Source organism: Nannospalax galili, unplaced genomic scaffold (assembly GCF_000622305.1).
Source record: "Nannospalax galili isolate Female #2095 unplaced genomic scaffold, S.galili_v1.0 scaffold115, whole genome shotgun sequence".
Classification (NCBI taxonomy): domain Eukaryota; kingdom Metazoa; phylum Chordata; class Mammalia; order Rodentia; family Spalacidae; genus Nannospalax; species Nannospalax galili.
Window position 1 is genome coordinate 362693 of NW_008340588.1, and position 23704 is coordinate 386396.

Genomic DNA, 23704 nt, shown 5'->3' on the forward strand with positions numbered 1-23704 from the left:
GTGACGTATGGTCTTTAGGATGTTCTAACTATTCTAACTATTCTTCCATTCCATTCCATGTCTCAAAGGGACATGTCTGTCAGTGAGAGCAGCTCACTTTTATTAGTGCATGTATTTCTGATATTTAAGAATAGGGCAAGCATTTTCCCCATACAACTTGGCCCCTAACTGTATACCATTACACTAACACCTGAGAGCCAATGATCTGATCGAAGGCTGGAGGAAGAACAGGTTGTGGCTCACTGTGAGGTAGTATCCTTATCCCCAAGTTTGTGCACGTGTAACTGCGTGTGTTTTGCTAAAACCAACCTTAGAACCTGATGTCCCATGTAGAAAGAAATGCCACCACATTCTTGTTGTTTAGAAAGCTAGACACCAGCAGTGGAGAGGGCCTGCTTTCTATATTGTCTGCATGTTGCTCTGTTTAAGTCACTTTGCTCTGTTGGCTCTTTCTGTATGTGGGCTTAGAGTTATGATGAAGTCTGTGAACGTGTTTCACATACCTACCACAAGACTCAATAGTCCCCTCTCAGAAGTCTCTATGTCTTTGCATACATACATAGGCTAATGTTGATTCTCCATCCTTTTCTCCAGAGTGCCTACCGCATGTTTACAAACAACACGTGTTTGAAGCACATGATCACCAAAGTCCGGCGGGACACCCACCACTTTGAACGCTACCAGCATAACCGGGACCTTGTGGGATTCCTCAACATGTTCGCAAATAAGCAGCTGGAGCTTCCGAGGGGCTGGGAGATGAAGCACGATCATCAGGGCAAGGTAACATGAGAGAGCCACCAGAGAGCTGTTGAGGGACCATGACCTGCTTGTGGCTTGGCACTATATTTGCAGTGAGGGCAAACATCCCATTTTCTAACACAGCAGGAACCTGCACAGGCAACTTGTTGCTACAGTCCCCTGTGACACTGCTCTGAAGTAATGTGTACGCTGAGTGGCGTGGTTGGATGGAACCCACAATTCCCTGGACATTCTTCTACCTGTGCTTGATCCTCAGTTTCTACTGATTATAAAAAAAAAAAATTTCTTAGCAACACCTCTCCTGCTGAGTGATAGAGCTCATGTTGTAGGTATGTGAATACTAAGTTGTGGTATGTTTGGAGAGTGTGCTGGGAGCCACTGAGAAAGCCATTGTTCAATTTTGAGCCTCAGTCATGGTTCAGAACACTGATTTTGTTGCACCTTAAACGATTCCCTGATTGGTTTATGATGAGAAACACATAAAGGCCAGAGTGATCACATCTGAACTTCCTGTATAGATGGATGAACCAGAAAGACTCGTTTTAATCAGGAAGTTATAAGTGAGTAAGAAGTCAGAATGAGAAGGTTAGTAGTTGTTATGAGGTGTTCCTTAGCAAAAATTTACTTTTACACCGGCACCCACTATGAGTCATGAGCTGTTTAAAGTCTTAATACATAGAAGCTCCTCACAATAGCATGATGAAGCAGTCCTGTTGGTATTGCTCTTTACAGATGAGGAGGGAGCCCCATGGCCAGAATGGCTCAGCAATGTGCCTGACATCACCAAGGCAGGCAGTAGCTGAGCTGTGCTGTGACCCAGGCCATCTGGTTCCAAGATCCCTGCTCTTAACTGTGATAGTATGTTCTCTAAATTTTACCTAACCAACTTCAGTTTCCCTGTTTATATAAAGTCTATATTAAAATGATGTAACATTCAAAGTATTTAATAATTTGAGTCACTTGTGTAAAGTCAGTCTTTATTGAGCACGTATACAAAGCAAATATCCAGTTACTTCAGAGGCATGCCATTCTCAGAGAAAGAAGCAGACAAGAGGCAAATCAATACACGGTGTGCCAAGAGATGATTAATATTATACTATGAAAGAAAGCCGGAGACAGAGTCTGCAGAAAAATAGCAATGGTGGTGGTGTTCTATATAGGGTGGTTAGAAAAGCCTTCAAGATAGGTAAGGTAGACAGACACCCGGAGGATGTAAGATAGGAAGTATACGGGGGAAGAACAGAACATGTAAAAAAATGTCAGTACTTGACACGTTCCCTAAACTACCCTCTTGCAGTAGTAATACCACAGGAACCTTTACTCACCATACATTTAGCTCCCAGCAATCTTATCAGAGAACCTATTGCAGTTAGAGTAGTTGTTATAAAGGGCATTTACTTTAATGCAAGGAGGAACCCACAGGCTCTCCTTTAAACTGCCAACTTGATTTCTGCAGATCTTTCTAAATAAGCCTCTCATTCCCAGACAGTAGATTAATAGTGGCATGCATGAAGTTTAGAAAAGATCAAAGAGAATGGGTTTGTGATTATGGCCTCCAACCACAGTAAAAATGGCATTGGGTCAGAGTCATGATAGAGAGCCTTTCCAGAACACCAGAAAAACAGAAACAGGCATACCAGGGTAAGATGTGGTATTGCTGCAGCTGAGTTTGCTTGCACAGCCTGAGAGCCCAAGATCCCACAATTAAGTACAGGAGTGGTGGCTCACCCCTTTCATCCCACCAATAGACAGGATGAGCAAGAGGACTGGTGAGTTAGAGGCCATCCTGGACTACATGATGAGTTCAAGGCCATCCAAGACCTTGTCGTAACATAACAAGACCTTGTCTCAAAAATTGCAATTAATAAGCAAAACCTTGGATTTACATCATTCTCTTCCCCTCAGTCTCACTGGTGAGCCTGATGGAGGAAGATCTTGCAGTTGTACAGACAGTATGGGCTTGCCTGGAGGATGCTCTGAGAGCCTGGGGTAGGGAGGTGGAGCATTAAATCACTAAGAGCAGCCTAGTGGGTGAGTTGTTCTCAGCGCTCTAGGCATAGTGATCAGTGCTTTACTTGAATTTTCACATAATTTTGCTTGTATTTTTTCTCACCACCCATCCTCATCTGTCTCAAGATACAGTTATTAACATGTCTTATCCCTGCTAACAGATGACCCCTTTCAGAGAGTTCTTTTATTTACTTTTGAGTTACTCTTCCTTCTACCCCAGTTCATCCATGGAGAAGCTTTTCAAAACAAGTTGATAAGTGAAACGTCCCCTGTAGTTCTCTTTAGGCATCTTGGCCTTGAATGAGGCAAGAAGCTTCCAGGCTTCCTCCCCACCCCTACATCTCCCTCCTCCTGCTCTCTCACTAGATTATGCTCTCCATTAGCCCCATCTGTCCTCTCTTAATACATACCTTGTCTTGAACTGTATGCACTGTACATTCAAATAAGGCAGTACTTATGTTTGTGCTGAGCTTTAGGTTTCTTCAATTTTGGAAGAAACTGTTTTTTGTGTGTAATTGCTTAAGGCTAAAAATTTTTAATTAGGTGGGTATTTAAGATTTCACAGGATTATAGATCCAGTATGCTTTGTTTGGGAGTTATAAGGTGAAAATATGCTTAAGTCACACAAATGGAGGAAGGATCGTAAAATATTGACTTAAGATTAACCATCAATCAAAGAATAAGAATTGCACATTAACTCTTGCTAAGTAAAATGGATAATAATGATGATGGTGGTGGTGGTGGTAATGGTTGTATTTAATGAACTCATAACCGTGTACCATACACTATACTAGGTACTTTCCCATGCATTATTTAATTTGTATCTCTGGTAATTTATAAGATTATTTCACTGAATTTTATAGGTGTTAAATAATGTATGTTTTAATGAGCAAGTGGCCCAGGTTTCAAAGCTAGGAGTGTGATTCCGAACCACTGGACTCCTTGAAAGGAGTTGTTCTGGGAATGAGAGACGCTTTTACATCTTAAGAAAGAGGAATTCCGAGTCAGATGCTGAGATTACTGGTATTCATCAAAGCTAAGTCATGCAGACAGGTCTTGATTAGATCACAAGGATTTTAACAGAGGACACATGGTCCAAAGCACATAGATGGCTTTGTGTCTAAATATGCAGAGGTTTCGTGTTAAGGGTCCACAGCATTATTTTAAAGAGTGGCATTAGTATGTACTAATTACTTACTATCTAATAATTCTCCCAGGTTCTACGCTAGAAATGTTATATTCACTCAATTCACACAATTGTGTGAAGTAAGTCTCCTTACTATAGATGAAACCAAGGCTCAGAGATTCAGGTAGTTGTGTATAACCGTGCTCTTAGATACAAACCCAAGCCTTTCTGTATCCAAAACTTTCCTGTACAAAGCTGGTCTAACCCTCAGGAGACCACTAGTCACTTAATATTAGAGACATCACTTTAATCTCCTGGGCCTCACTTTCCTTATCTGCAAAAGTGAATAGGTTGATCATCTTTCCTTTTACTTTTTGAGCATTGTTTGAATACTCTTCCCATTTTTAATTAAATAATTTTTAATATTTTTTATGTGTATGAGTGTATTGCCTGCATGTATGTGAGTGCATCCGTGTTGTGCAGTGCCGTGGAGGTCAGAAGAGGGCTTTGGATCCCCCTGGAACTGGAGTTAAGGACGGTTTATAGCCACCATGTGGGTGCTGAGAACTGAACCCGGGTCCTCTGCAAGAGCAGTCAGTGCTTTTAACCTCTGAGCCGTCTCTCCAGTCCCTAATTAGATTATTTATCTTTGTGTTATTGAGTTGTCAAAGTTCTTTGTGTTTTCTGGACCCTTGTCCCTTATCGTATATGTGGTATGCAAACCTTTTTCCATGTTTTCCAAGTTGTCTCTCTGCTGTCATAATGGTGTTGTTTATACCACAAAAGTTTATAATTTTGATGCAGTCATCTTCATCTGTGTTTTCTTCTGTGACTTACGCTGCTGAGGCTGCAGCTGAGAAGATACTATATACCTCAAGGATACAGACATTCACTCCTATATTTTCTACATGTGTTTTATAGTTTTAGCCCATTGATAAAGTTATATCTGTGACTTATTTTGTGTTAAGCTTTAAGGATAAGAAGTAGGGGTCCAAGTTCTTTTTTTTTTCTCTCATGTGGATACCCAGTTATTCATATCACAACACCATTTGTTGAAAAGACTATTTTGTCCCCTGTTGAATGTCATTAGTATTTAGAAAAATTGGCATTAAAAGCACAATGAAGTAGTCTTCCATACCCACCTAGGTCACAATACTTCAAAAAATGGAAAATAGCAATTGTTGGCAAAAATTTAGAGAAATTTGGGCTCTCAGTAGTGGAAACCCTTCTTAGCATGCACAGATACTGGGTGTGATACCTGGCACCGTGTGTGTATTGGGGAGGGGGGTATGTAGGAAAGTTAGAACGCTCAAACATTGCTGGTGGAAATATAAACTGATGTATTAACTTTCAAAATCATTTGGGAATTCCTGAAAAGGCTAAACAAATAATTGCCATATGACTAATAATTCTACCCTTAGGTATATACCCAAAAGAAATTAAACATACCTCTATATAAAAACTTGCATGCAAATGTTCATAGTAATATTATTTGTAACAACAAAAAGTTGGAAATAACCCAAATGTATATCGATGGATAAATAAAATTACTAGTCTGATACAATGGAATATTAGAAAGGAATGAAATATTTAAAACTTTCTACAACATGGATGGACTTTAGAAAATGTTTGCTAAGTAAAAGAAACTAGTCAAAAGATCACTTATTGTATCCTTCAATTTATATGACATGTCCGGAAAAGGCAACTGTAGAGAGACAGAAAGTAGATTACTGACTGCATAGGGTGGTGGTTAAGTGAATGCCAGTGGGTCTAAGATATCATTTGGTGAGGAAAACTATGCTACAATTGGATAGTGGCCATGGTTGCACAGCCCTCTGTCTATACTTAAAAAGCAAACAGACATGTTAAATGAGTGAATTGTATGGTATCTGAATTAAATGTCAATAAAACAATTTTATAAATGAATAGAGTGAGGTAAAAGGCCCAAATTCCCTTTCCAGCTCCTAGATCTGATAGATCTCTGCTTCTTTAGTCTCTAAGGTTAGATAATACAGTTGGTTCCAAACTGAATTTAATATCAATTATGAAATTACCTTGGTCTGTTTTAGGTATTTTAATAAAATGTAGAGTACATGGCTCATATGTAACAGAAATTTGCTTCTCAGAAGTCTGGAGGTTGCGATGTCCAGGATCAAGGTACCAGCAACTCTGATGTGTCCAGGGAGCGTCTGCTTCCTCATTAATGGTGGAAGTCTAAGGTAGCTTTCTGGAGGCATCTTTGGAAAAATTCATGAGGGTTCCACTCTAGTTATCTAATCACCTCTGAAAAAAATCACCTCCTGTGTGGGGTTGGAGACAGGCATGGCAGCACAGAACTACAGTACTAAGGCTTTTCTTCCTGCTTTCAATTTTATTTAGAGGTCTCTTGGTCAAAATCCCATGGTGATATTCCTTTTAATAGTGATTTACTCTGTTACTCTATTTCTGTAATTATTTAAAATTTATAAATTTAAGAGTGACAGTTAAGCCAAGTTTAATTTTATATAGAATTGGCATTTTGAGAAGTTGGAATCAACATCTGTATATATCTATTGAATGTAGAACCAGCATTTTCTCCTAAGATTCAGGCGTCACATTTTGGTCTTTGTCTCTCTGTTTCTCCATCTCTCTCTTATTTTCAACTGGAGGTTGAACCCAGGGCCTTATACATGCTAGAAAAACATTCTATGACTGAGTTATATCTGCCCTTACCACCACCTCTTTTTTAAAATATTTTTGAGACAAAGTCTCAAAGAGTTGCTCAGGCTGATCTTGAACTCACTCTGTAGTCTAGACATGTCTTGAATTTGGGTTCCCCTTGCTTTAACCTCCCAAGTGCTGGGATTAGAGGTTTGTTCCACCATATCTAGTGCAAACATCTCACTTGAATCATACAGCAAAGAAAGCGAGCCAGTATAAAAAGAAATATTCTGCTCATTTTTGGTGTAATAATTTTTAACTTTTGCACACCCCTAAGGATGTGAAAAATCAAGAGCAACTAATCTGAAATCTGAGTACAGTGTTGATAAAAGCACTTTATTATTTATGTAAGAAATATCCATCAGGTAGTGATATTAAAATGATATCTATCGGGTAGTGATATTAAAATGTGACTTATTTAAAATGCCTCTGGTTCTTGACCAGGTTTAATCACTAGTGACAGTTTATAGGGATAACATATTTAGAAAGCAAAAATATGCTTTAATAAGGGAAACATCTAAAGTTAAAAATCTTTCTGTGTGTTTTGTTTTACTTTCCTTTGTTTTGTCATGGTTAATTTGATGGATTTGAGAAAATTATGCTGGACCAGGCAGGATCCTTAGATCTGCATTGCTTTCTAGTATGACCTGTGTGAGCCTATTTTCTTTACTGTGAGGTTTAGTACCCATGCTGTCCAGCTCTGAGAGCTGTGATTAGCATCAAATCCTATTAATGATTAGGATAAGAAGGAACACAATTCCCTCAGTATTTGAATTGTTAAGTTTTAGAAGACAAAATTGTGTTTATACATTCACAAGTCTTTAGAAGTTTATGATTTCATTGGAGGACAATGATAGGAAATCTAAATACATCTGCAAAATAAACTGCTGCCCACAGCACAGTAAGACCAGAGGGTAGAAGGAGTGCAGCCCACAGTCACTGCTACCCTGTGAGACAAAATGTTCATCTGAATAGGTAAGCATGGCAGGGTTCCAAACAGAATGCTAACTAAACAGGTTCATGAATTTGTGGTTACATAAAAATGATGATAATGTATTCATGGATAAGTCCTTACTTGTGTGGTAAGTGCAAAGATAAGAGGTTTTACGGTGTCCTGTTCTTAAGGAGCTGCTTGTCTCCTTTGACCCTGGTAGTCCCATGGCATGGCCCTGGCACATAGGTTTTGTTCTTATTGTTTCTGGTGTGTGTTGTGTGTGGTGTTCCTGGCCACAGCAGGACAGTCTGATCTGGAATGTTCTCTTCTGCCTCAAGCCCACAAAGTAACCTGTGTTCCGTTTCTCTACCAGCATGGCCATCATTGTGGTGTCTCTTGTCCTCTCGCAGAATCAGCAACCTTCTTGCTCTGGCGGCTGCATATTCCCTATCACCCTTGTTTATTAAAGCAGGTTTTAAAAATATCCTTGAGCTGCTCAGGTTGGTGCATGCCTTTAATCCCAGTGCTCAGGAGGCAGAGGAAGGCAAATCTCTGTGAGATGGAGGCCAGCCTGGTCTACATAGTGAGTTCCAGGTCAACTGGGGCTACAAGGAGACCTTGTCTCAAAAAAATCCTTGAACTGGAGCTGAAATCAGATCCACATATTTGTCCAGAATCATGGATTTCCTGTGTAAAGAAACTAAATACTCCTCTTCCAGACATTGCCTCTATTTTAGATTATTAAAGGATATGTGTCAGGGTGGAGGAGATGGCTCAGAAGGTTTAAAGGTTCCTGCCACCAAGTCTGATGACCGACCTGAGTTCAGTACCACATGGTAGAATGAGAGAACTGACTCCCTCAAGTTGTCCTCTTGACCTCCACACTTGCACTTTGGCATGCATGCACATGCATACACACAAACACATACTTCCACAATAAGTAAAAATAAATAAATAATAAACGAATAAATAAAATATAATGAAAAAATCTTTAAAGACTGCGTGTCTAGGTTCTGCAAGAATTCACTTGCTTCTGGCATGGGGTGGGTACCTGGAAATTTGTCAATAAAAGTAGTATTTGAACTGATTAAAGAGATTATAGATGGGAAAAAAGAGGAATGTGGTAGAGAGATCCGAAGTAAAGACACAGACAGGAAAACACCAGGCAGGCGTCTGGTTGCCATGAAGAATTAAGGGGTAGACTCCAGGAGACTCATGTCAATGCGACAGCATCAGTGGGGCATTGCATGGGACAAAGGCTAACATAGAGAAGTCTTAACACTCGTGTGAAACAGTAAGAAAAGAACCGTGCAATGTACTATTTCTCTTTTACATGATGGGCCTTTTTTGGTTTAATATTTAGAAAAAAAATTCTAATTTCCTTTCAGATGTTAAATATAGAATATACTCCCCCCCCCCTTTGCTTTGTACTTTCATACAGTATTAAGCAGGATATTTTCCCTAGATTTTTTGACTTGGACCTAAATTGAAATACTAAGAAACTTCAAATTTTAAGAGTGATCTATCATAAACTTCATATTTTTAAATAAAGATGTAAAATATTTTTATTTAAGATAAAATTCTTTCCCAAAGTTTCTTGCATTTTTCCCAAGAAAAATCATATGCTATGTTATTTGCCTGCTGAATTGTGACTCTGGGGGGCTTGGGACTATGAGTGTGACATTGGGGGCTTAGTATCAGAATGATCTAGCTCCCCAGCTTTGATGACCACAGCAAGTTGCAGTTATGATTTTGAGGACAGATTTGAGAAGAGAATAAATATTTGTGCACTGGTGGTTACCACAGGCTGAGCCTTTTTGAGTAGTCTAATTTTACCAAACACAAATGATGGAGGGGTTAGACAATGCAAGAGATAAATAATGCCTAGCTAGTTTTAAAAACCATAGGGAACCAGATCAGTCCAACAACCTACTGACAAATTATACATAGCAGATCAAGAAATATATGTCTAGGTAAAGTTTATCTGAGAACAATTGGTCTTTGCCCAAGATTTATCTACATGACACACAGTAATTAAAAGTACCAGACTGGTGGAGCTAACTTTCTTGGATGTTTAACAGACATACTTTGAGGCCTATAATAATTTGCTCAGAGGGACATAAAGGACACTTTTTGCTCCTTGCCCTCCTAGGCCGACTAGTTCCAGGTGGCTATGAGCATCTCTCAAAATGTCCTGTAATTGTGGTGGGTCACCTATCCTCTTCATCAAGGAGGCTGTGGAGACCCCACCAGATGGACTTGAATCAGTATCCAGTCTACAAAGAGGAGGGTCAACACAGAGAAAACATTTCCTCCATGCTTCCAAGCAAAGCCAGCTATGGTCATGCAGGACCTTTGACTTATCTTCACATAGAAGGAACTGGTAGAAGAAAGGAGCCAGGGGCTCCTCCCAAGTCCATCTGACCCCTGAGGAACAGATCCTCAAACGGCCTTAAAAGTAAAGATAAATTGATTTATCTTGGCCAACTGTAGGGTCTTAAATGACCAAAAGGAAAGTATAACCAAAAATTAAAGGGGTAAATATAATTTTTTAAGAGTCCATATGTATAGCTAAAGGCTACACAATGAGGAACAATGTCAGACAGGAGATACCTTCCTTTGAGTTGTTGGCCAGGGTGGCCCAAGGGACTCCCAGAGAGTAACCCAGCATAGAAGTGGGAAAATGAACAGCAGACCCCAATCTATCTAAAGGAATATTGATAATTGATCCCTGCTAGATGAGGAACAGCTGACCTTCCTAAAACAAAGACCTCTAGATAAGCTGACTAGATGCACCAGATGGACAGTAGCAGGGATATCAGAGTATAAGGGCTCTAGTGGGGGGAGGGAGGCTATGGGAGGGTGCCATCTGGGAAATGGGTATATAGTTGAATAAGATAGTTTGGGATGTTCTGTGTGATGTACACACACATACACACACACACACAAATCAACAAATTTAAAAAATGACTTATATTTGAGGAGGAAGCATAAAAATTTACATCACGTTAATAAGTAGAGGTGATAAACATTACCATTGAAATCTACCCGATGACTTTATAGACATACACAGGTGCCAAGGATCCGAATGCAACTGATTATGACTAGTAATAATCAGATACATACAGTTTAGAGACGCATGCGCCAACATCTCAGTGTTATTAGCAAAAAACGATGACTCTGTAGGAAACAGTATAGTTTAAAATGAAATGGAGATCTTTTTTAAAGGTTAAAAACTCATTCAATTTTATGTCTTACAGGGCTTATACTGAGTTCAATATTGTATAAGTGTATTAATTCAACAGTGAACCTAAAAATTTTATAGCCAATTTGAAGGAGATGTATCTTTGCTCTGGAAACTGTTATTGAGTATATTAAAGCTGTAATGAAATGCTTCTTCTAAAAAAATTAAAAAAAAATTTTTTGAGAAAGGATCTTGCTATGTTTCTCAGGCTCAATTTGGACTCTTGAGGTCAAGCATATATATATATATAATGTCTATACATATTTAAAAAACACATTAATACGCATAGAATTCAAATGGCAAAAGGAAAGTGTCTTTGGGCGTGGATACCATTTTGAATGAGACAATAGAACAGACTTGAGCTTTGTGGCTCTATTTCTGTGTGAAATGCCAGGTTCTTGCCATCTGGAAGGAGCTGCCTGGTATGAAGATGGCCTTTCCTTTTTCTCTTTTTTAAGTTATCTTCATGATTGCATTGGAATGTAAAACAACTATTTTCTGATTCTGTAGTAATGCCCTTATTTTCTATCTTAAATGTGCTTATTTTGATAACTCCATTTTTTCAGTCTTTCACATGTGCTGGAAAATGAGAGAAAAAGCTAGAAACTCCAAATTCTGTCTTTCTGTGAAGTAGCTGCAGTTAGGGTGCTTTTGTTTTACTTTGTTTTCAAGGCCCTTTCATATGTATTCCCGGTTTGGCAAAATATTAACTGGAAACAATTTCAAACTGCTTCAGCTTAGCTTTCCTGAACCTGGGGTTGGTATTTCTTCATAAATACTAATAGCTTTTTCTTTGCTTAAAGTAATAGATGTTTTAAAAAAAAAGAAAAGAAAAGAAAGAATTGTGTAAAGAAAGAAATGTATTTTGTTTGGCTTCCCTAAAATACCACTTGGCTCCAACCAGCCCATATTTCTTGACTCTGACTGTGCCCTGAAGCTGTGAAAGGGTAGATGTTTTAAAAATGAGATTTGAGTTTGTGTGTTTGTATTCCTTTCCGTGTTTGAGTTGTTCATCTTAGTTGGCCCCACACTATAAAGCCTGAGTGAGTTTCCTTAATGAAAACCGAAGAGTAGAGAATGATGTTCAAAATTTGTTCTGCTAGTAGCTAATATGAAATGAACTTATTTCTTCAGATAATTGCCTTTTTAATGAAGGCTGCATTACAAACATACTTAATACAGACAATTACATGTTAGATACTTTCATAAATAATTGCAGGCTATTCAAAATTGTGACATAAAAGTGACCCAATTTTTCTTTTAAAAAAAGTACCAGGTCAACTTCGTTGCTAGTTTGAACTAATTAGCATTCCCTGTGGAAAATGATCTAGTTTTCTAACATAATTATTGTGTGTGTGTCACCAGTAGAAGTTTCAAGCCTAGAATTTGCGCAGTGATTTCTCATTTTCATGCTTCTTTGTTTGCCTAGTCATTGCAGTGCTAGAGATCAGATCATGGTTTCATTCACTTTAAAGTAGAATATATTTTTCACAACCTGAGAGGGACCCGAGCCATTACTTTTACATGACTAAAGCAAAGCCCTAAGGAAGCCTGCCCATGGTGCAGAGGGCCCTGAGCAGAGCCAAAACACAGCAGAGGACTTGCTCCTGGGTGCTGTTTCCTGTTACTGATATTGATGGAGATCTTCATCAAGACATTCCCTTCCAGGGACCGGAGACTGGAAAACATGTGTAAACAATATATACATTATATTTGACTCTGAAACAGAACCCCTTATGAGATACATATAGCACTCACTTCCATCCATGTCCATGCATGCCCCCAACACATTAGCGAACAGAATTAGACAGAGTATGTGGAATATTCTGCCGGGTCAGCAGCAGACTTTTCAGAGTTGACACAGTGGCTGAGCCAAGCGCTGTGAGTGTCTGTGACTGCCGGCCTAGTTCAAGGCACTCTTAAGGGCTTTTCCAAAACCAAGTTTGGCATGAGGCGTGAGGGGAAGAAAGAGCACAACAAGTAGGATAAGATGGCAGTCAGAAAGCAGCATAAAAGAACAAGAGAAGACATTTGGAAAGAAGAGAGTGGGAAGAGGGGCCGCTCATTGGATTTGGACACAGACAAAAGGTGGTTTCAGATCCCAGCTTTGTGAGTCCCCAACTGTAAGCATCACTGAAATCTGCAGCTGTGACACAACTATGAACAGGGAACTGTGGACAGATGTCTTATTTATCAAATAATGAAAGTTCCTTGCTCCAGCTTTAACTTTGGAGAGGACATGCTTCCTTTGCAGTATAGAGATTTCAGTATGAACAGTTAGGATTGGTTTTTCTACTATGATTGAACACCTATATGAGTTCACCTGGAAGGGTGTATTTGTTCACATAGGAAAGTTCAGAGACAGGCTGTGGTTTCATCAGATGACTCCTCGAGTTATGTGAGCTCCCTGATTCTTTCCATATTCTGCTTAGCCATTTCCATGTTTTCAGTGTACCTGCTAGAGCTCCAGCTGTTAGACAGCCTTGTTTTAGGGAGTGGGAGAGATGAAGGGCAGAAGGATTCACTGGTGTCTTTAATAAGGAGACTTCCCACAAGCGCTGTGTTTCACTTAGTCTTGGACCCTCAGATAGAAGGAGCCTGGGAGAAGCAGTTTTCACTGATTCTCTGGTTTTGTTTTTCTACCCTTGTGTATGGATTATAGCAAGAAGCATTGAGATCTTTAGGAAAAAGGCTTAGAATGAAAACTATTATGATCATAGCAGTAACTCACACTGGGGATGCTGTGGGATTTGTGGGGTTTTTAAATTTTTTTTTTTTGTCTATGAGCATATTGCTTGCATGTATGTAAGTGCACCCATGTCGTGCAGTGCCCATGGAGGTCAGAAGAAGGCATCAGATTCCCTTGGAACTGGAGTTATGAACAGTTGTAGCCACCATGTGGGTGCTGGGAATCGAACCAAGGTCCTCTGCAAGACCAGTCAGTCAAGTGCTCTTAACCACTGAGCTATTGCTACAGCCTTGGATTTGTGTTTTTAGAATGCATATGAACCTTCTCATTCAGCTTCCTTTTAATGTAGATGTGACATCACCATTTAATAGAAAAGAAATAAGAAATGGAGCCTTAAAAGTTGTAAGCGGGTTGCCCAAGGTAATATTATCAGGAAGTGATGGGGCTGGAGCTCAGAGCTGAGTATGTCTTTTTCTGGATCCCAGGCATTTAATTATCACTTTGCAAGTTTTAGCCTAGTAGTTTATTCATATCTATACTGGGTTTTTAAAAAATTTTCCTGTCCTATTTATTTTCTTGTGGCCTTTAGTTTCTCACACCTTATACCTCACATACCTCTCTCTTATTTTTTTCCCCTTATTTTTAACTATTTTTAGTCAGGAATCTAGTTTGGACACTTTTTTATTTATTGGGTACCTTCCTTCTTGCAAGCCAGCCCTAAAAACTATTGAGGACGACAGGTTTAGTAAGAAATAGTCCTTTCCCTCAAGGCATTTGCAATATAATTCTTTAGAGCATGGATTTTAGACAAGCCTGTTAAAATCAAATTAGGTTCTGACACTATATGCAGATTACCACTGACCTAGATGGAGACACCATTTGTCCTTGTAATTACAAGTGCATCATACTTCTAATGGCGACCCATCTCTTGAAAGCATTCCTAAGGAATTACATAACTAGGCAATACTATTTTAGTACTCTTTGTATTTTTATCTTAAGTAAATTTTCTTATGTTTGTAATAAAATCTTGTTGATATTAATTTATACCAAAAAACTTGATTATAATATCTGATTTTTAAAGATAGGAGCTAGATATGCTTATTTGTAAGAATAATTTCTACTTTGTAATGTTTTGAATAATATCAGAAATAATGAATAGGTATATTCTAAGCCAAAATCAAATGAAGACTGGCATGAAACTTGAGGCCACAGCCTCAGTTAGATCAATACAGGTGTGTGTAGGGCCTGTATCTGGTTTACATTTTACAGGGTTGAGAAAAAAGATGCTTTATCTGATAGTTTAGGGAAGAGGGAGCACCTTGGCCTAGTCCATCTTTGTACCTGAAAAATCCTATATTAAGAAAAAGGACTGGGAAAAACTCTTGTTCTGTTCATTTTTCTACTTCTTGGTACATTCAGTGCTTTCCTTCTTCACTGAAAAGTTAAGTTTAAAGCTGGGTGAAGTGGCACTTGCCTGCAGTTCTAGCACTCAGGCTGAAGTGGGATGATTTAAGTCTGATTCCAGGCTACATAATAAAACCTTTCTTATAAAAAGTAAAAATTTTTTTCTGTCTTGGAGCTTCCTATATACCATGCCCATTTCTTGATGATGCATGTGTTGAAACATTTTCTCTCACAATGGAGAAGTAATTGTTATAGGCATGGAGACACCACTTGGTCTTGATTTGACTAGGTACATTTGTTCCTAATCTTTCAAGCACTTTGGTAACTGAGATCCACCAGTTTGAAAAGTTAGTTCTGTTTACTTGTCACACATCATGTGCCAGGCACCTGTTTCATACATAGATACTCAGTCTCCTGGATAGCTTAAAAGTCTTTTTTATCTTTAATAGCTCAATTTACATTCTCTGATTATGGGAAACCTACACTTTAGAAGCAGATTTGAAATAATGGGTTTCCCTGTTACCTCAAGTGATTTTTACTTGAAGACATAACATTTGGCCTAATAATAATGATAAAATAGCACTCGTGTAGAGTTTTATACTTAAACAAAAATGCCTTTCTACATTGTATTTGAGCCTCATTGTAACACTGAGGTGATAGTTTATCACCATGAATAATTTCATGTTATCAATATGAAACAAACTGAATAGACACGGTTTCTACACTCCTAACACACTATGAGGGGAATTGTTTTTTATGAATGATTCGAGAAACCTACAGCTCTGATAATGTAAGCATTAGCCCAAAGTCATAGTTGGTATGTGATAGGAATTTGGGTGTGTGCTGGATGACTAAACTGTAAAGGAACTCAGTAGGAGAGTTTTAAGAGTCTTGAAAACTAACCAAAGTTTTGGAATGACTTGTACACAGTGGGTAGCTGTTAGAAACTTTAGGTTAGAGCAGTAGTATAACTAAAGTGTTTAGAAGGGCCAGTCTTCTAAAAAGGTTTAGATTTGAGGAATAAAGGTGATTAGAGATATGGAAGAATTGAGACAGTAGTGGTACTTACATATGTAAAATGAGACTCTCAAACAATGGAGTGGTGCTTAGGCTAGGAGTCACGGAGTCAAAGAGAGGGCATCACAGCAGGAAAATGGGAAGAGTTTAGTAGCTGATTGCATTGGGAAAGAGAAAGAGAAGTCAATGATGCAGAAAGTTTCAGATGATTGGAATTTTATAATAACCAGATATGGTAAGAGCCAAAAAAGTATCAGTTAAAGAAGTCCAAATGTCCTTTTATTTTTCATTGTTATTATTGTTTTATTTTGAGGTACATTCTCCCTATGTATTCCAGGCTGGCCTCCAACTCATGCTTCCACCACCCAAGTGCTGAGATTACAGGCCAGTGCCACCACACCCAGCTCCAAATGTCCATTCTGATGGCATCCTTCTAAGATCATATCTTTGATCACTATCTCTTGGAGGATTTTCTAAAACCAAGTGTGATGTTCTGACCCGTTTTCTTCATTGTGGATCCAGGTTAAGTGTGACTTTGTCTATTCTTCTTCTGTCTTAATGAATTAACAAGAAATTCTTCCAAGGATTGGAAATTATGAGACAATGGAACTAAGATTATGCCTCCAAAGTGGGTCATTTCTTGAATGTGTGATGGCATGTGTTGACTACTGATGCAGTGGATTGTGTCCTAGGCTTTTTTTGTTGACCACAACTCGAGAACCACCACCTTCATTGATCCTCGGCTCCCACTTCAGAGCAGTAGACCCACTAGCGCGCTGGTTCATCGCCAACACCTGACAAGGCAGCGCAGCCACAGCGCGGGTGAGGTGAGTCCTGGCTTTTAGCGACTGACCAGTTCGTTGATATAAGGCTCCTGGGTGGTTTGTGCACTTTTGTTGCCTTTTGTTATTTTTGTTTGTTTGTTTGTTTGTTTGTTTTGCCTTGTATTCTTAGTTTAAAGGTATCATTTAGAGTCTAAAAAAAGTTTGAGAATGTTAACAGGGTTTCTCTGGAGATATATCCGGCTAAATTGCAAATTTAAAAAGAAGGGTATATGAGCAAAGATTGAAGAATAAAGTTTCATATTTAACTCAGAGAGAATTGGCAATGTACTAAAATGCCCACAAAAGACGGTGATAAATCCTTTTCACACCCAAGGACAGTCCATAAGAAAATGAACTTTTAGTGGGCTAAAATTTTGTTAGCTACAAGGAAGAATTTCTTAAATGAAGCTCACTGGATGCCATTAATGTATCTATCTATGGGGTTGTAGAGTCCTCACTGGTCTTCTCTGAAATTAGGATGTGCCTGAGAAAACTCATGTGTGTGCTAAGTGCCCAGAGAAAACGACCTGATTAAGAACAGACTGCCAGCTCCTCTGGGCTCCACTTTACCAGTTTGCAGTGGCGCATGGTAACCACATGAGGGCCCTCCAATATCCTGACTCAAGCACACAAGAATCCATTCTTGTTTCACTTTTCCCTTGAACAGCTTAAATAAATAAAAAGATTGGGGTTGAATTTTCATCTCCGTAATATAAGTTTATGCTTTGAGCGTATATCATGGTTTGGTGTAATTGTTTCTAAAAGTTCCCTTAGGAAAATGGGACTAGGACCCTTTTCTTGCCATTTCTAAGTGCTTATCATATTTCCAACATTATATTGTAGGTCAAATATTTTTGCAGCCTTTCTTATAAGGCAAAAATTATGAATGCAATAAATAACTGGATTCAATTCATCAAAATTCCACCCCTGGAATTTCCCCTCATGACTTAAATGCTGCTTTCATGCATCATGTGTTTGCTGTTTATAGAAGAATATACATGAGAAGCTCACATAAAAATGATATATAAATCTAATGCAGGATGAGGCATGCACAAAAATATTTGTGCTTTATGAGTGGCCAATAAATCTTTACCTTGCTGTCCTATAAAGCATTAGTGGTGAACTGGAAGACACTGAGCATTCATCATAAACAGAACAAACCTCTCACCCTTGGACTTTGTGTGCAATATACAGCATAATTAAGACTCTGGCTGGCTTTGTCACGTGACCAGTGCACTTTAGCCATTCACCTTATTGTGATTTCAGAAGCTGAAGTTGGCTGTTCTGTGTAGTCAGAATTGTTTTCCTGGGAAAGCATATAAGAGTAACAGCTATACTTATATTTTCTTTCAATACTTCTATGTCTTCTATGTCAGAACTTGAATAATTTTCATGGTCTAATAGTAGTCAGTTTTGGAAGAGGAGGGGCCCTCAAGCATAAATTAGCAACTAAATGAAAATTTCTTTTCTCATTGATAAAAATGGAGCAGCAGAACAGAGAGTAACCCAACATTCAGCCACAGCATTGGCTTTTTGAGAACATTCTTGGTGATGCAGCTGTTGGAAGTGCGTACAGCTTGAAGGCTACCTATGCTTTTCAAAGGAATTGCCCACTGTCTTATGGTCCAGTTTTAGGAAGTGAGGTCTTGGAGATGAACTTTGGCTATTCCAGGAAATGATCACACCGGCAACTACTGACAGGAGGGAAATTATATAGGCGGGCATATTGAAATGATAAGTTCTCTGCCTCTGCCTGACAATGTCTAGATAATGACTGAATCTCCACATAGTGACTGGCTCCATTCCTCAAAGCCAATAACTTAGGAGAAGCAGGTTGAGAAAACTTGTAGTTATGTAATGCGTCTTTCCTGCGACCATCCTGTCGTCATCCATCAAATTCTGGAATCTGTAGAAATATTAATATCTCTGCCATGGAAACAGACACCTGCTACAATGTAGAAACATTGTGGTTGACGTCATGAACAATGCAATTAATTTTCTGTGTTCTTTATATGGATAGAAAATTTAAAACTATATTTCAGATGAATAAAAATATGAATGAAAAATACTTTTTTTAAACTTTTTAAGAGAGACAGAGAGGTAGCTCCTGAGTTCAATCCCTGGAACCCACGTAAAGGTGGGAGGAGAGAACTGACTGCACAGTGTTGTCCTCTGACCCCGCCACATGCATACCATGGTACCCAAGAACCCTACCCACAATAATAATAGATAACAATCTTAGGCCAGGTATGGTGGCACACACCCTTAAACCCAGAGCTTGGGAGACAAAGGCAGGTGAATCTCTGTAAGAGGGAGGCTAGCCTGGTCTACATAGTAAGTTCCAGTCCAGCTGGTGCTACAGGATCAAAAAGACCAAAAGTAAAAAAATAAATAAATAAAAATAAAATTTAAAAATTAATAGTTGAGAAAGTTGTACTTTAATAGAGTTTAGATAATAGTGTATATTTTCATTTTTTTGTCCAGTTTTACCGACATATAGTTGACAAATAATATAAACTGTTAATTATAGCAACTGCTTTTGAAATATATGCCAAGCACTGTGGAGCTCAAATGAGAAGGTTGCACTTGACTTGAGCATAAAGGGAAGGGAAGGGAAGGCTTTATGGAGGAGGGGCTATTTATACTTTGGAGAATGAATGAGAAGACTCTTAAAGGATAGGAAAGCAGTAGAGAACAGAGAGGCCATCTCTAGTGCGAAGGCCTTTATAAAATCCTCAGCAAACAGCTAACAGATGCTGTACAGTAAATGGTTTGAAGATTTCAGTGGGAGGAAATCGAAGCTCCATTTGAAAAGCACTAGCTTATAAATAACAGTATTGCCTCTTGTTCACTTACTCTCCCACACAACCATACTAACTTGTCTTAAAAGACTTCTGTAATTTGGGAGAAAATGCTAGAACAGAAGCTGAAGCATTGTTAAGAGTTTTCTGGTAAGAATACAAATAGATGTTTTTAGTTATCTATTTGTAGGAGTTTCTAAATTTACAGTAGGTACGATAAATAATTTAGGTTGGGGCAACCTTATTTAGCTCTTCCACACCTGCTACTGTTAGCTGTCTGGTGTGGGAGGCTCAAACCAGAAAGAGCTGTTGTGCCAGGTGCTCTAATAGGCATGCAAAATTGCTTCTGAGGAGATAATGTACTAACACACAGCCCCACAGGAAGATTGCTGCTGTTAGAGGCCCCTCCTCTGCTGAGGCAGGGAATTCCCTGATCTCCCTGACTAAATAAAAGAAGGAATATCCTGGCACAGCCCTAGTACACCTTGTATCACCCAGCTCTTCCCTTTGATTGTATTGTGGCAGGTTGGGGTTCTGTCGATGCAGAAGTTATTCCTGATCAGCAAGTCTGCTATTTTGCTGCCATAGCCACAGTAATTACAAGCAGATTGAACTACTGTGCCACCTATAGTCACTGCTTCTCTCAAGGATGCAGATGTCTCAACACCCTGCCAGCATTTAGCCATGAGAGCAGACCTTTCAAGGGCCTGTGTCAGCTCTGCAGCTGGCACCTGTTCTGATCAGTTGTTAATTTGCCATGATAAGTATTCTGAGCTACTTGGTTTGAGATGCCAGTGCAAAGCCATCCAGCTTTTGGCGCAGACATAACTGATGCTTGCATTCACAGGTAGGAGAAGATTCTCGGCACGCAGGACCACCAGTTCTTCCCAGGCCATCCAGTACATTCAATACAGTCAGTAGGCCACAGTACCAGGACATGGTTCCAGTGGGTATGTCACCTCTTTCCAGAAGTCTTTATCTGTGTTTTCATGTACAGAATGCATACTTGTTGACCGGTGCCTCTGTCCAGCCTGATACTTTTTGCCCTGTATTCAAGAACCACTACATTATCCCTAAGAAATTTATAAAAAATCCTAGACCCTTGAGTCTCAAAGCACTTCTATCTTATAAAATCCTAAAAGTACTGCTTTATAAGTACTGGATTGTTGAAGTTAAGAAAAAAATAATGAGGCACTCATTATGAATTAAGCATTTGAAGAAACACTATAATTGGAATATATTTGCAGCTTGAGACAGAATTTAAATGGTGCTTCACATTCTAATCAAGCAAGGTTAGCACATTCTTAAGGATTTTTAAAACACATAGAAGACAAGAGCTTCCAGAATAGTAAACTAAAAATAAGTGGATGTGAGTTTATAGGTCTCAAAAATACCTTGAATTGTTTCTGAAACGATGAAGCTAAGTAAATTCACAGTCTCAAACTTGGAGCCTAAGGCAGGTGGAAGGACAAACTGAGGAGAGGCCAGATGAACTCCCTTAAATTAGAACAGCTATTTGTGTGATTTTGCTTTAATACAGTTGCTTTAAAAACAAAGAAAGAAAAACTCTATCATGAAATAAAGTGTAAAGCCCATGACTTAAAGAAGTTTGACAACCCCAGATAAGAAATCCAGGGTTAAAGTCTATTTACATTTGATGATATCACTAGTAATATGCACTGTGTTACTACTAACTTACTACACATAGAATTTTAGAGTGCTATAAAATATTGCTTAAGAAGTTACATGATCTTTGATTTGGGATGGAATACAAAAATGGATTCAGTTACAAAAGTGTGTTCAGCTCATATATCATGAAATGTACATTCAGGGATTCTTTGAGTTGACAATGGGATTCCATTTTAGCAGGTAGTATTTTAAAACATTTATTTGCACTTAACTAAAATATATATGTATAGGCCTCATAAAGTTTCAGGTGGCAGATACCTACAGAATTGCCAGGATCTCTGATGTTTCTGAATTAGACACTCAAACTTCAGTTCCGTGAATTATATTTATTGCCTATTTCTGATTATGAGTAAATATCAGTAAGCTGAATCATCTTAAGCATGTAGGTTCATTTTCCTGACAGAGGAGGTACTTATGGTCCCTTAGTGAATTTTAATGAGCAGCTTTTACATTTCCATAGCCAGTCTTAAGTAGGCTATAGATTGTTTTAAAAATATGTTTTGTCCAAAGTTTGACAACAGTTGTGTTATAGCTGTTCATACAGTAGGTTTGATAAAGAGCTGCTATTTGTAGTGTAATGGCATTTGTTTCCACAAAGAGTTTGAGAATGATTTGTCTTCTGCATTATAGTTGAAACTGTTACTGGAAACTATTACATTTTGGGGGCTCTGGTTTGACCTCTTCATCTCTCTCACTGGCTAATATTTAACCAGAAATTAGTTTTTCATTTTTTGCTATTATCATCTCTATGAGGTTGTTTGCTCTTGTTTTCTGAGACAGGGCCTTGCAGTGTAGCCCAAGTTGACCACAACTCACAATGCTTCTGCTTCAGCCTCCCAAGTTGCTGGGATTACAAGCTTGCACCACTGTGCCAGGCCTTGAGGTTTATTTTGGTAAACTTAAAGTTATAAATATCTAGAATCTTGTTGATGAACTAATCTTGTCATTTGATAATAAATATGGTTCATTAAATGAGTTTAATAAGAATAGCAAGTGATCTGTATTAGACATAAGCCCAATAATCATGTAACTGCTTACATCAAAATCAGAATGGAAACATCTGTGGCCAAGTTGTAGGGCAGCTCCAAACTGTGAACTTGAGTACAATAAATATTAACTATAAAAACAGAGTTTTAAAGTCTGAAATTATAGTCATCATAGAAGTAATAATGGATTTTTTTTTAAAAAAGAATTGTTTCTTTTGATTTTTTTTCAGCTTATAATGATAAAATTGTTGCATTTCTGCGTCAGCCCAACATCTTTGAAATTCTACAGGAGCGTCAACCTGATCTTACCAGGAATCACTCACTCAGGTAATGATTTGGGACTTGCTTCAAGTGGCATTAATGCCAACCATTAATCCTCAGTGGCTCTGATAGTCATCTTGGGGATCCACTTTTTCTTTCTGCCTTCTTTACAAAGACTTATGTACATTTTTATGTCATCAACACCAGCTCATTGTAGACCTAGTCTTCCTTTACTAAGTAGAAGAGTTGAGTAAGATTAACTAAATAACCTCGAACCATCCTTAAGGAATAAATATAAAAAAGAAACATATGTACAGCCTGGAATACATAACAGATTGAAAACAATGACACCAGCTTTTTGAGTGAAGCCTGATTAAACAAGAATAGCAGTTTACGGAGTTGAGATCTGTAAAATCCAGGACTTGGCATTCCTGTTTCCTTAATAAAACACAGTAGAGCCCAAGCAGATAGTCTGACTCCTCTGTGTGAGGCCTCTCTTCTGAACAACTCAGTGCATCAGGCTCCTTTTTCATTCCTAAATACATGTTGTTCCTCTCCCCTGGCAAGCTCTTTTCTTCTTGGTTTGGCAAGAGAGGACTTTAAAGTCCAGGCAAACTTTCCTTCCTTGAAACCTTTCAACTCCACTGTGGTTCTTAGTCTTATGATGTAGGATAGCGTTTCTCAGTTTCAGTGTATTGTGCATCAGTGGAGATAGAAAAAGGGAAATCTTACATAACCCAGTACCCATTTTATTTACATGTTACCTTTACTGGTAGAAATGCATTTGCCAGATGATACCATCCTGGCTCATAGTGGTGGTTCTCAAATACTGACCCACAAACTTCTGCAGAGCTATTTTCATCAGGATCATACAGAAGTTTTATAAAATACAAAATACCAGAACTCACTTCCCCAACTCTTCCTTCTTTGAATTTACATTCCTAAACCCTGCCCAGAAATTTCATTCAGGAAATGCGGGGTAGAGCCCAAGGATTGCTTTCTTTAAGCCTCTCCATGTAATTCTGTGGAACAATCAGGTGTAATAATGTCTGGTCTAGACTAATTTGATGATTAATCATGAGATGTGTCAAATTGTTCTTTGGACTGTTTAACTATTTGACGTTCTTGCTCTCATTTGATTTTTCAAGTTCTTATTTTCCAATTAGATAAGATCCTTTCAGATAGGAACCTTATCCAACCCTTCTACTCCTTCATTTGTTCCTTGCTGTTCAAATATCTAAACGGACTTTCTATTCAGTG

General features: G+C 38.5%; 1 protein-coding gene across 8 annotated transcripts in view; it reads left to right on the top strand.

Annotated features, from left to right (window-relative positions):
* Hecw2 (HECT, C2 and WW domain containing E3 ubiquitin protein ligase 2) overlaps positions 1-23704 on the top strand; it is a 416509-nt gene that overhangs the window by 321611 nt on the left and 71194 nt on the right. For all 8 annotated transcript variants that reach the window (XM_029564734.1, XM_029564735.1, XM_017798837.2 and 5 more), the window contains 4 exons: positions 595-780; positions 16576-16710; positions 20356-20458; positions 22414-22510. In XM_029564734.1, coding sequence (XP_029420594.1) covers positions 595-780; positions 16576-16710; positions 20356-20458; positions 22414-22510 — 521 coding nt within the window. The remainder of the gene's footprint in view (positions 1-594; positions 781-16575; positions 16711-20355; positions 20459-22413; positions 22511-23704) is intronic.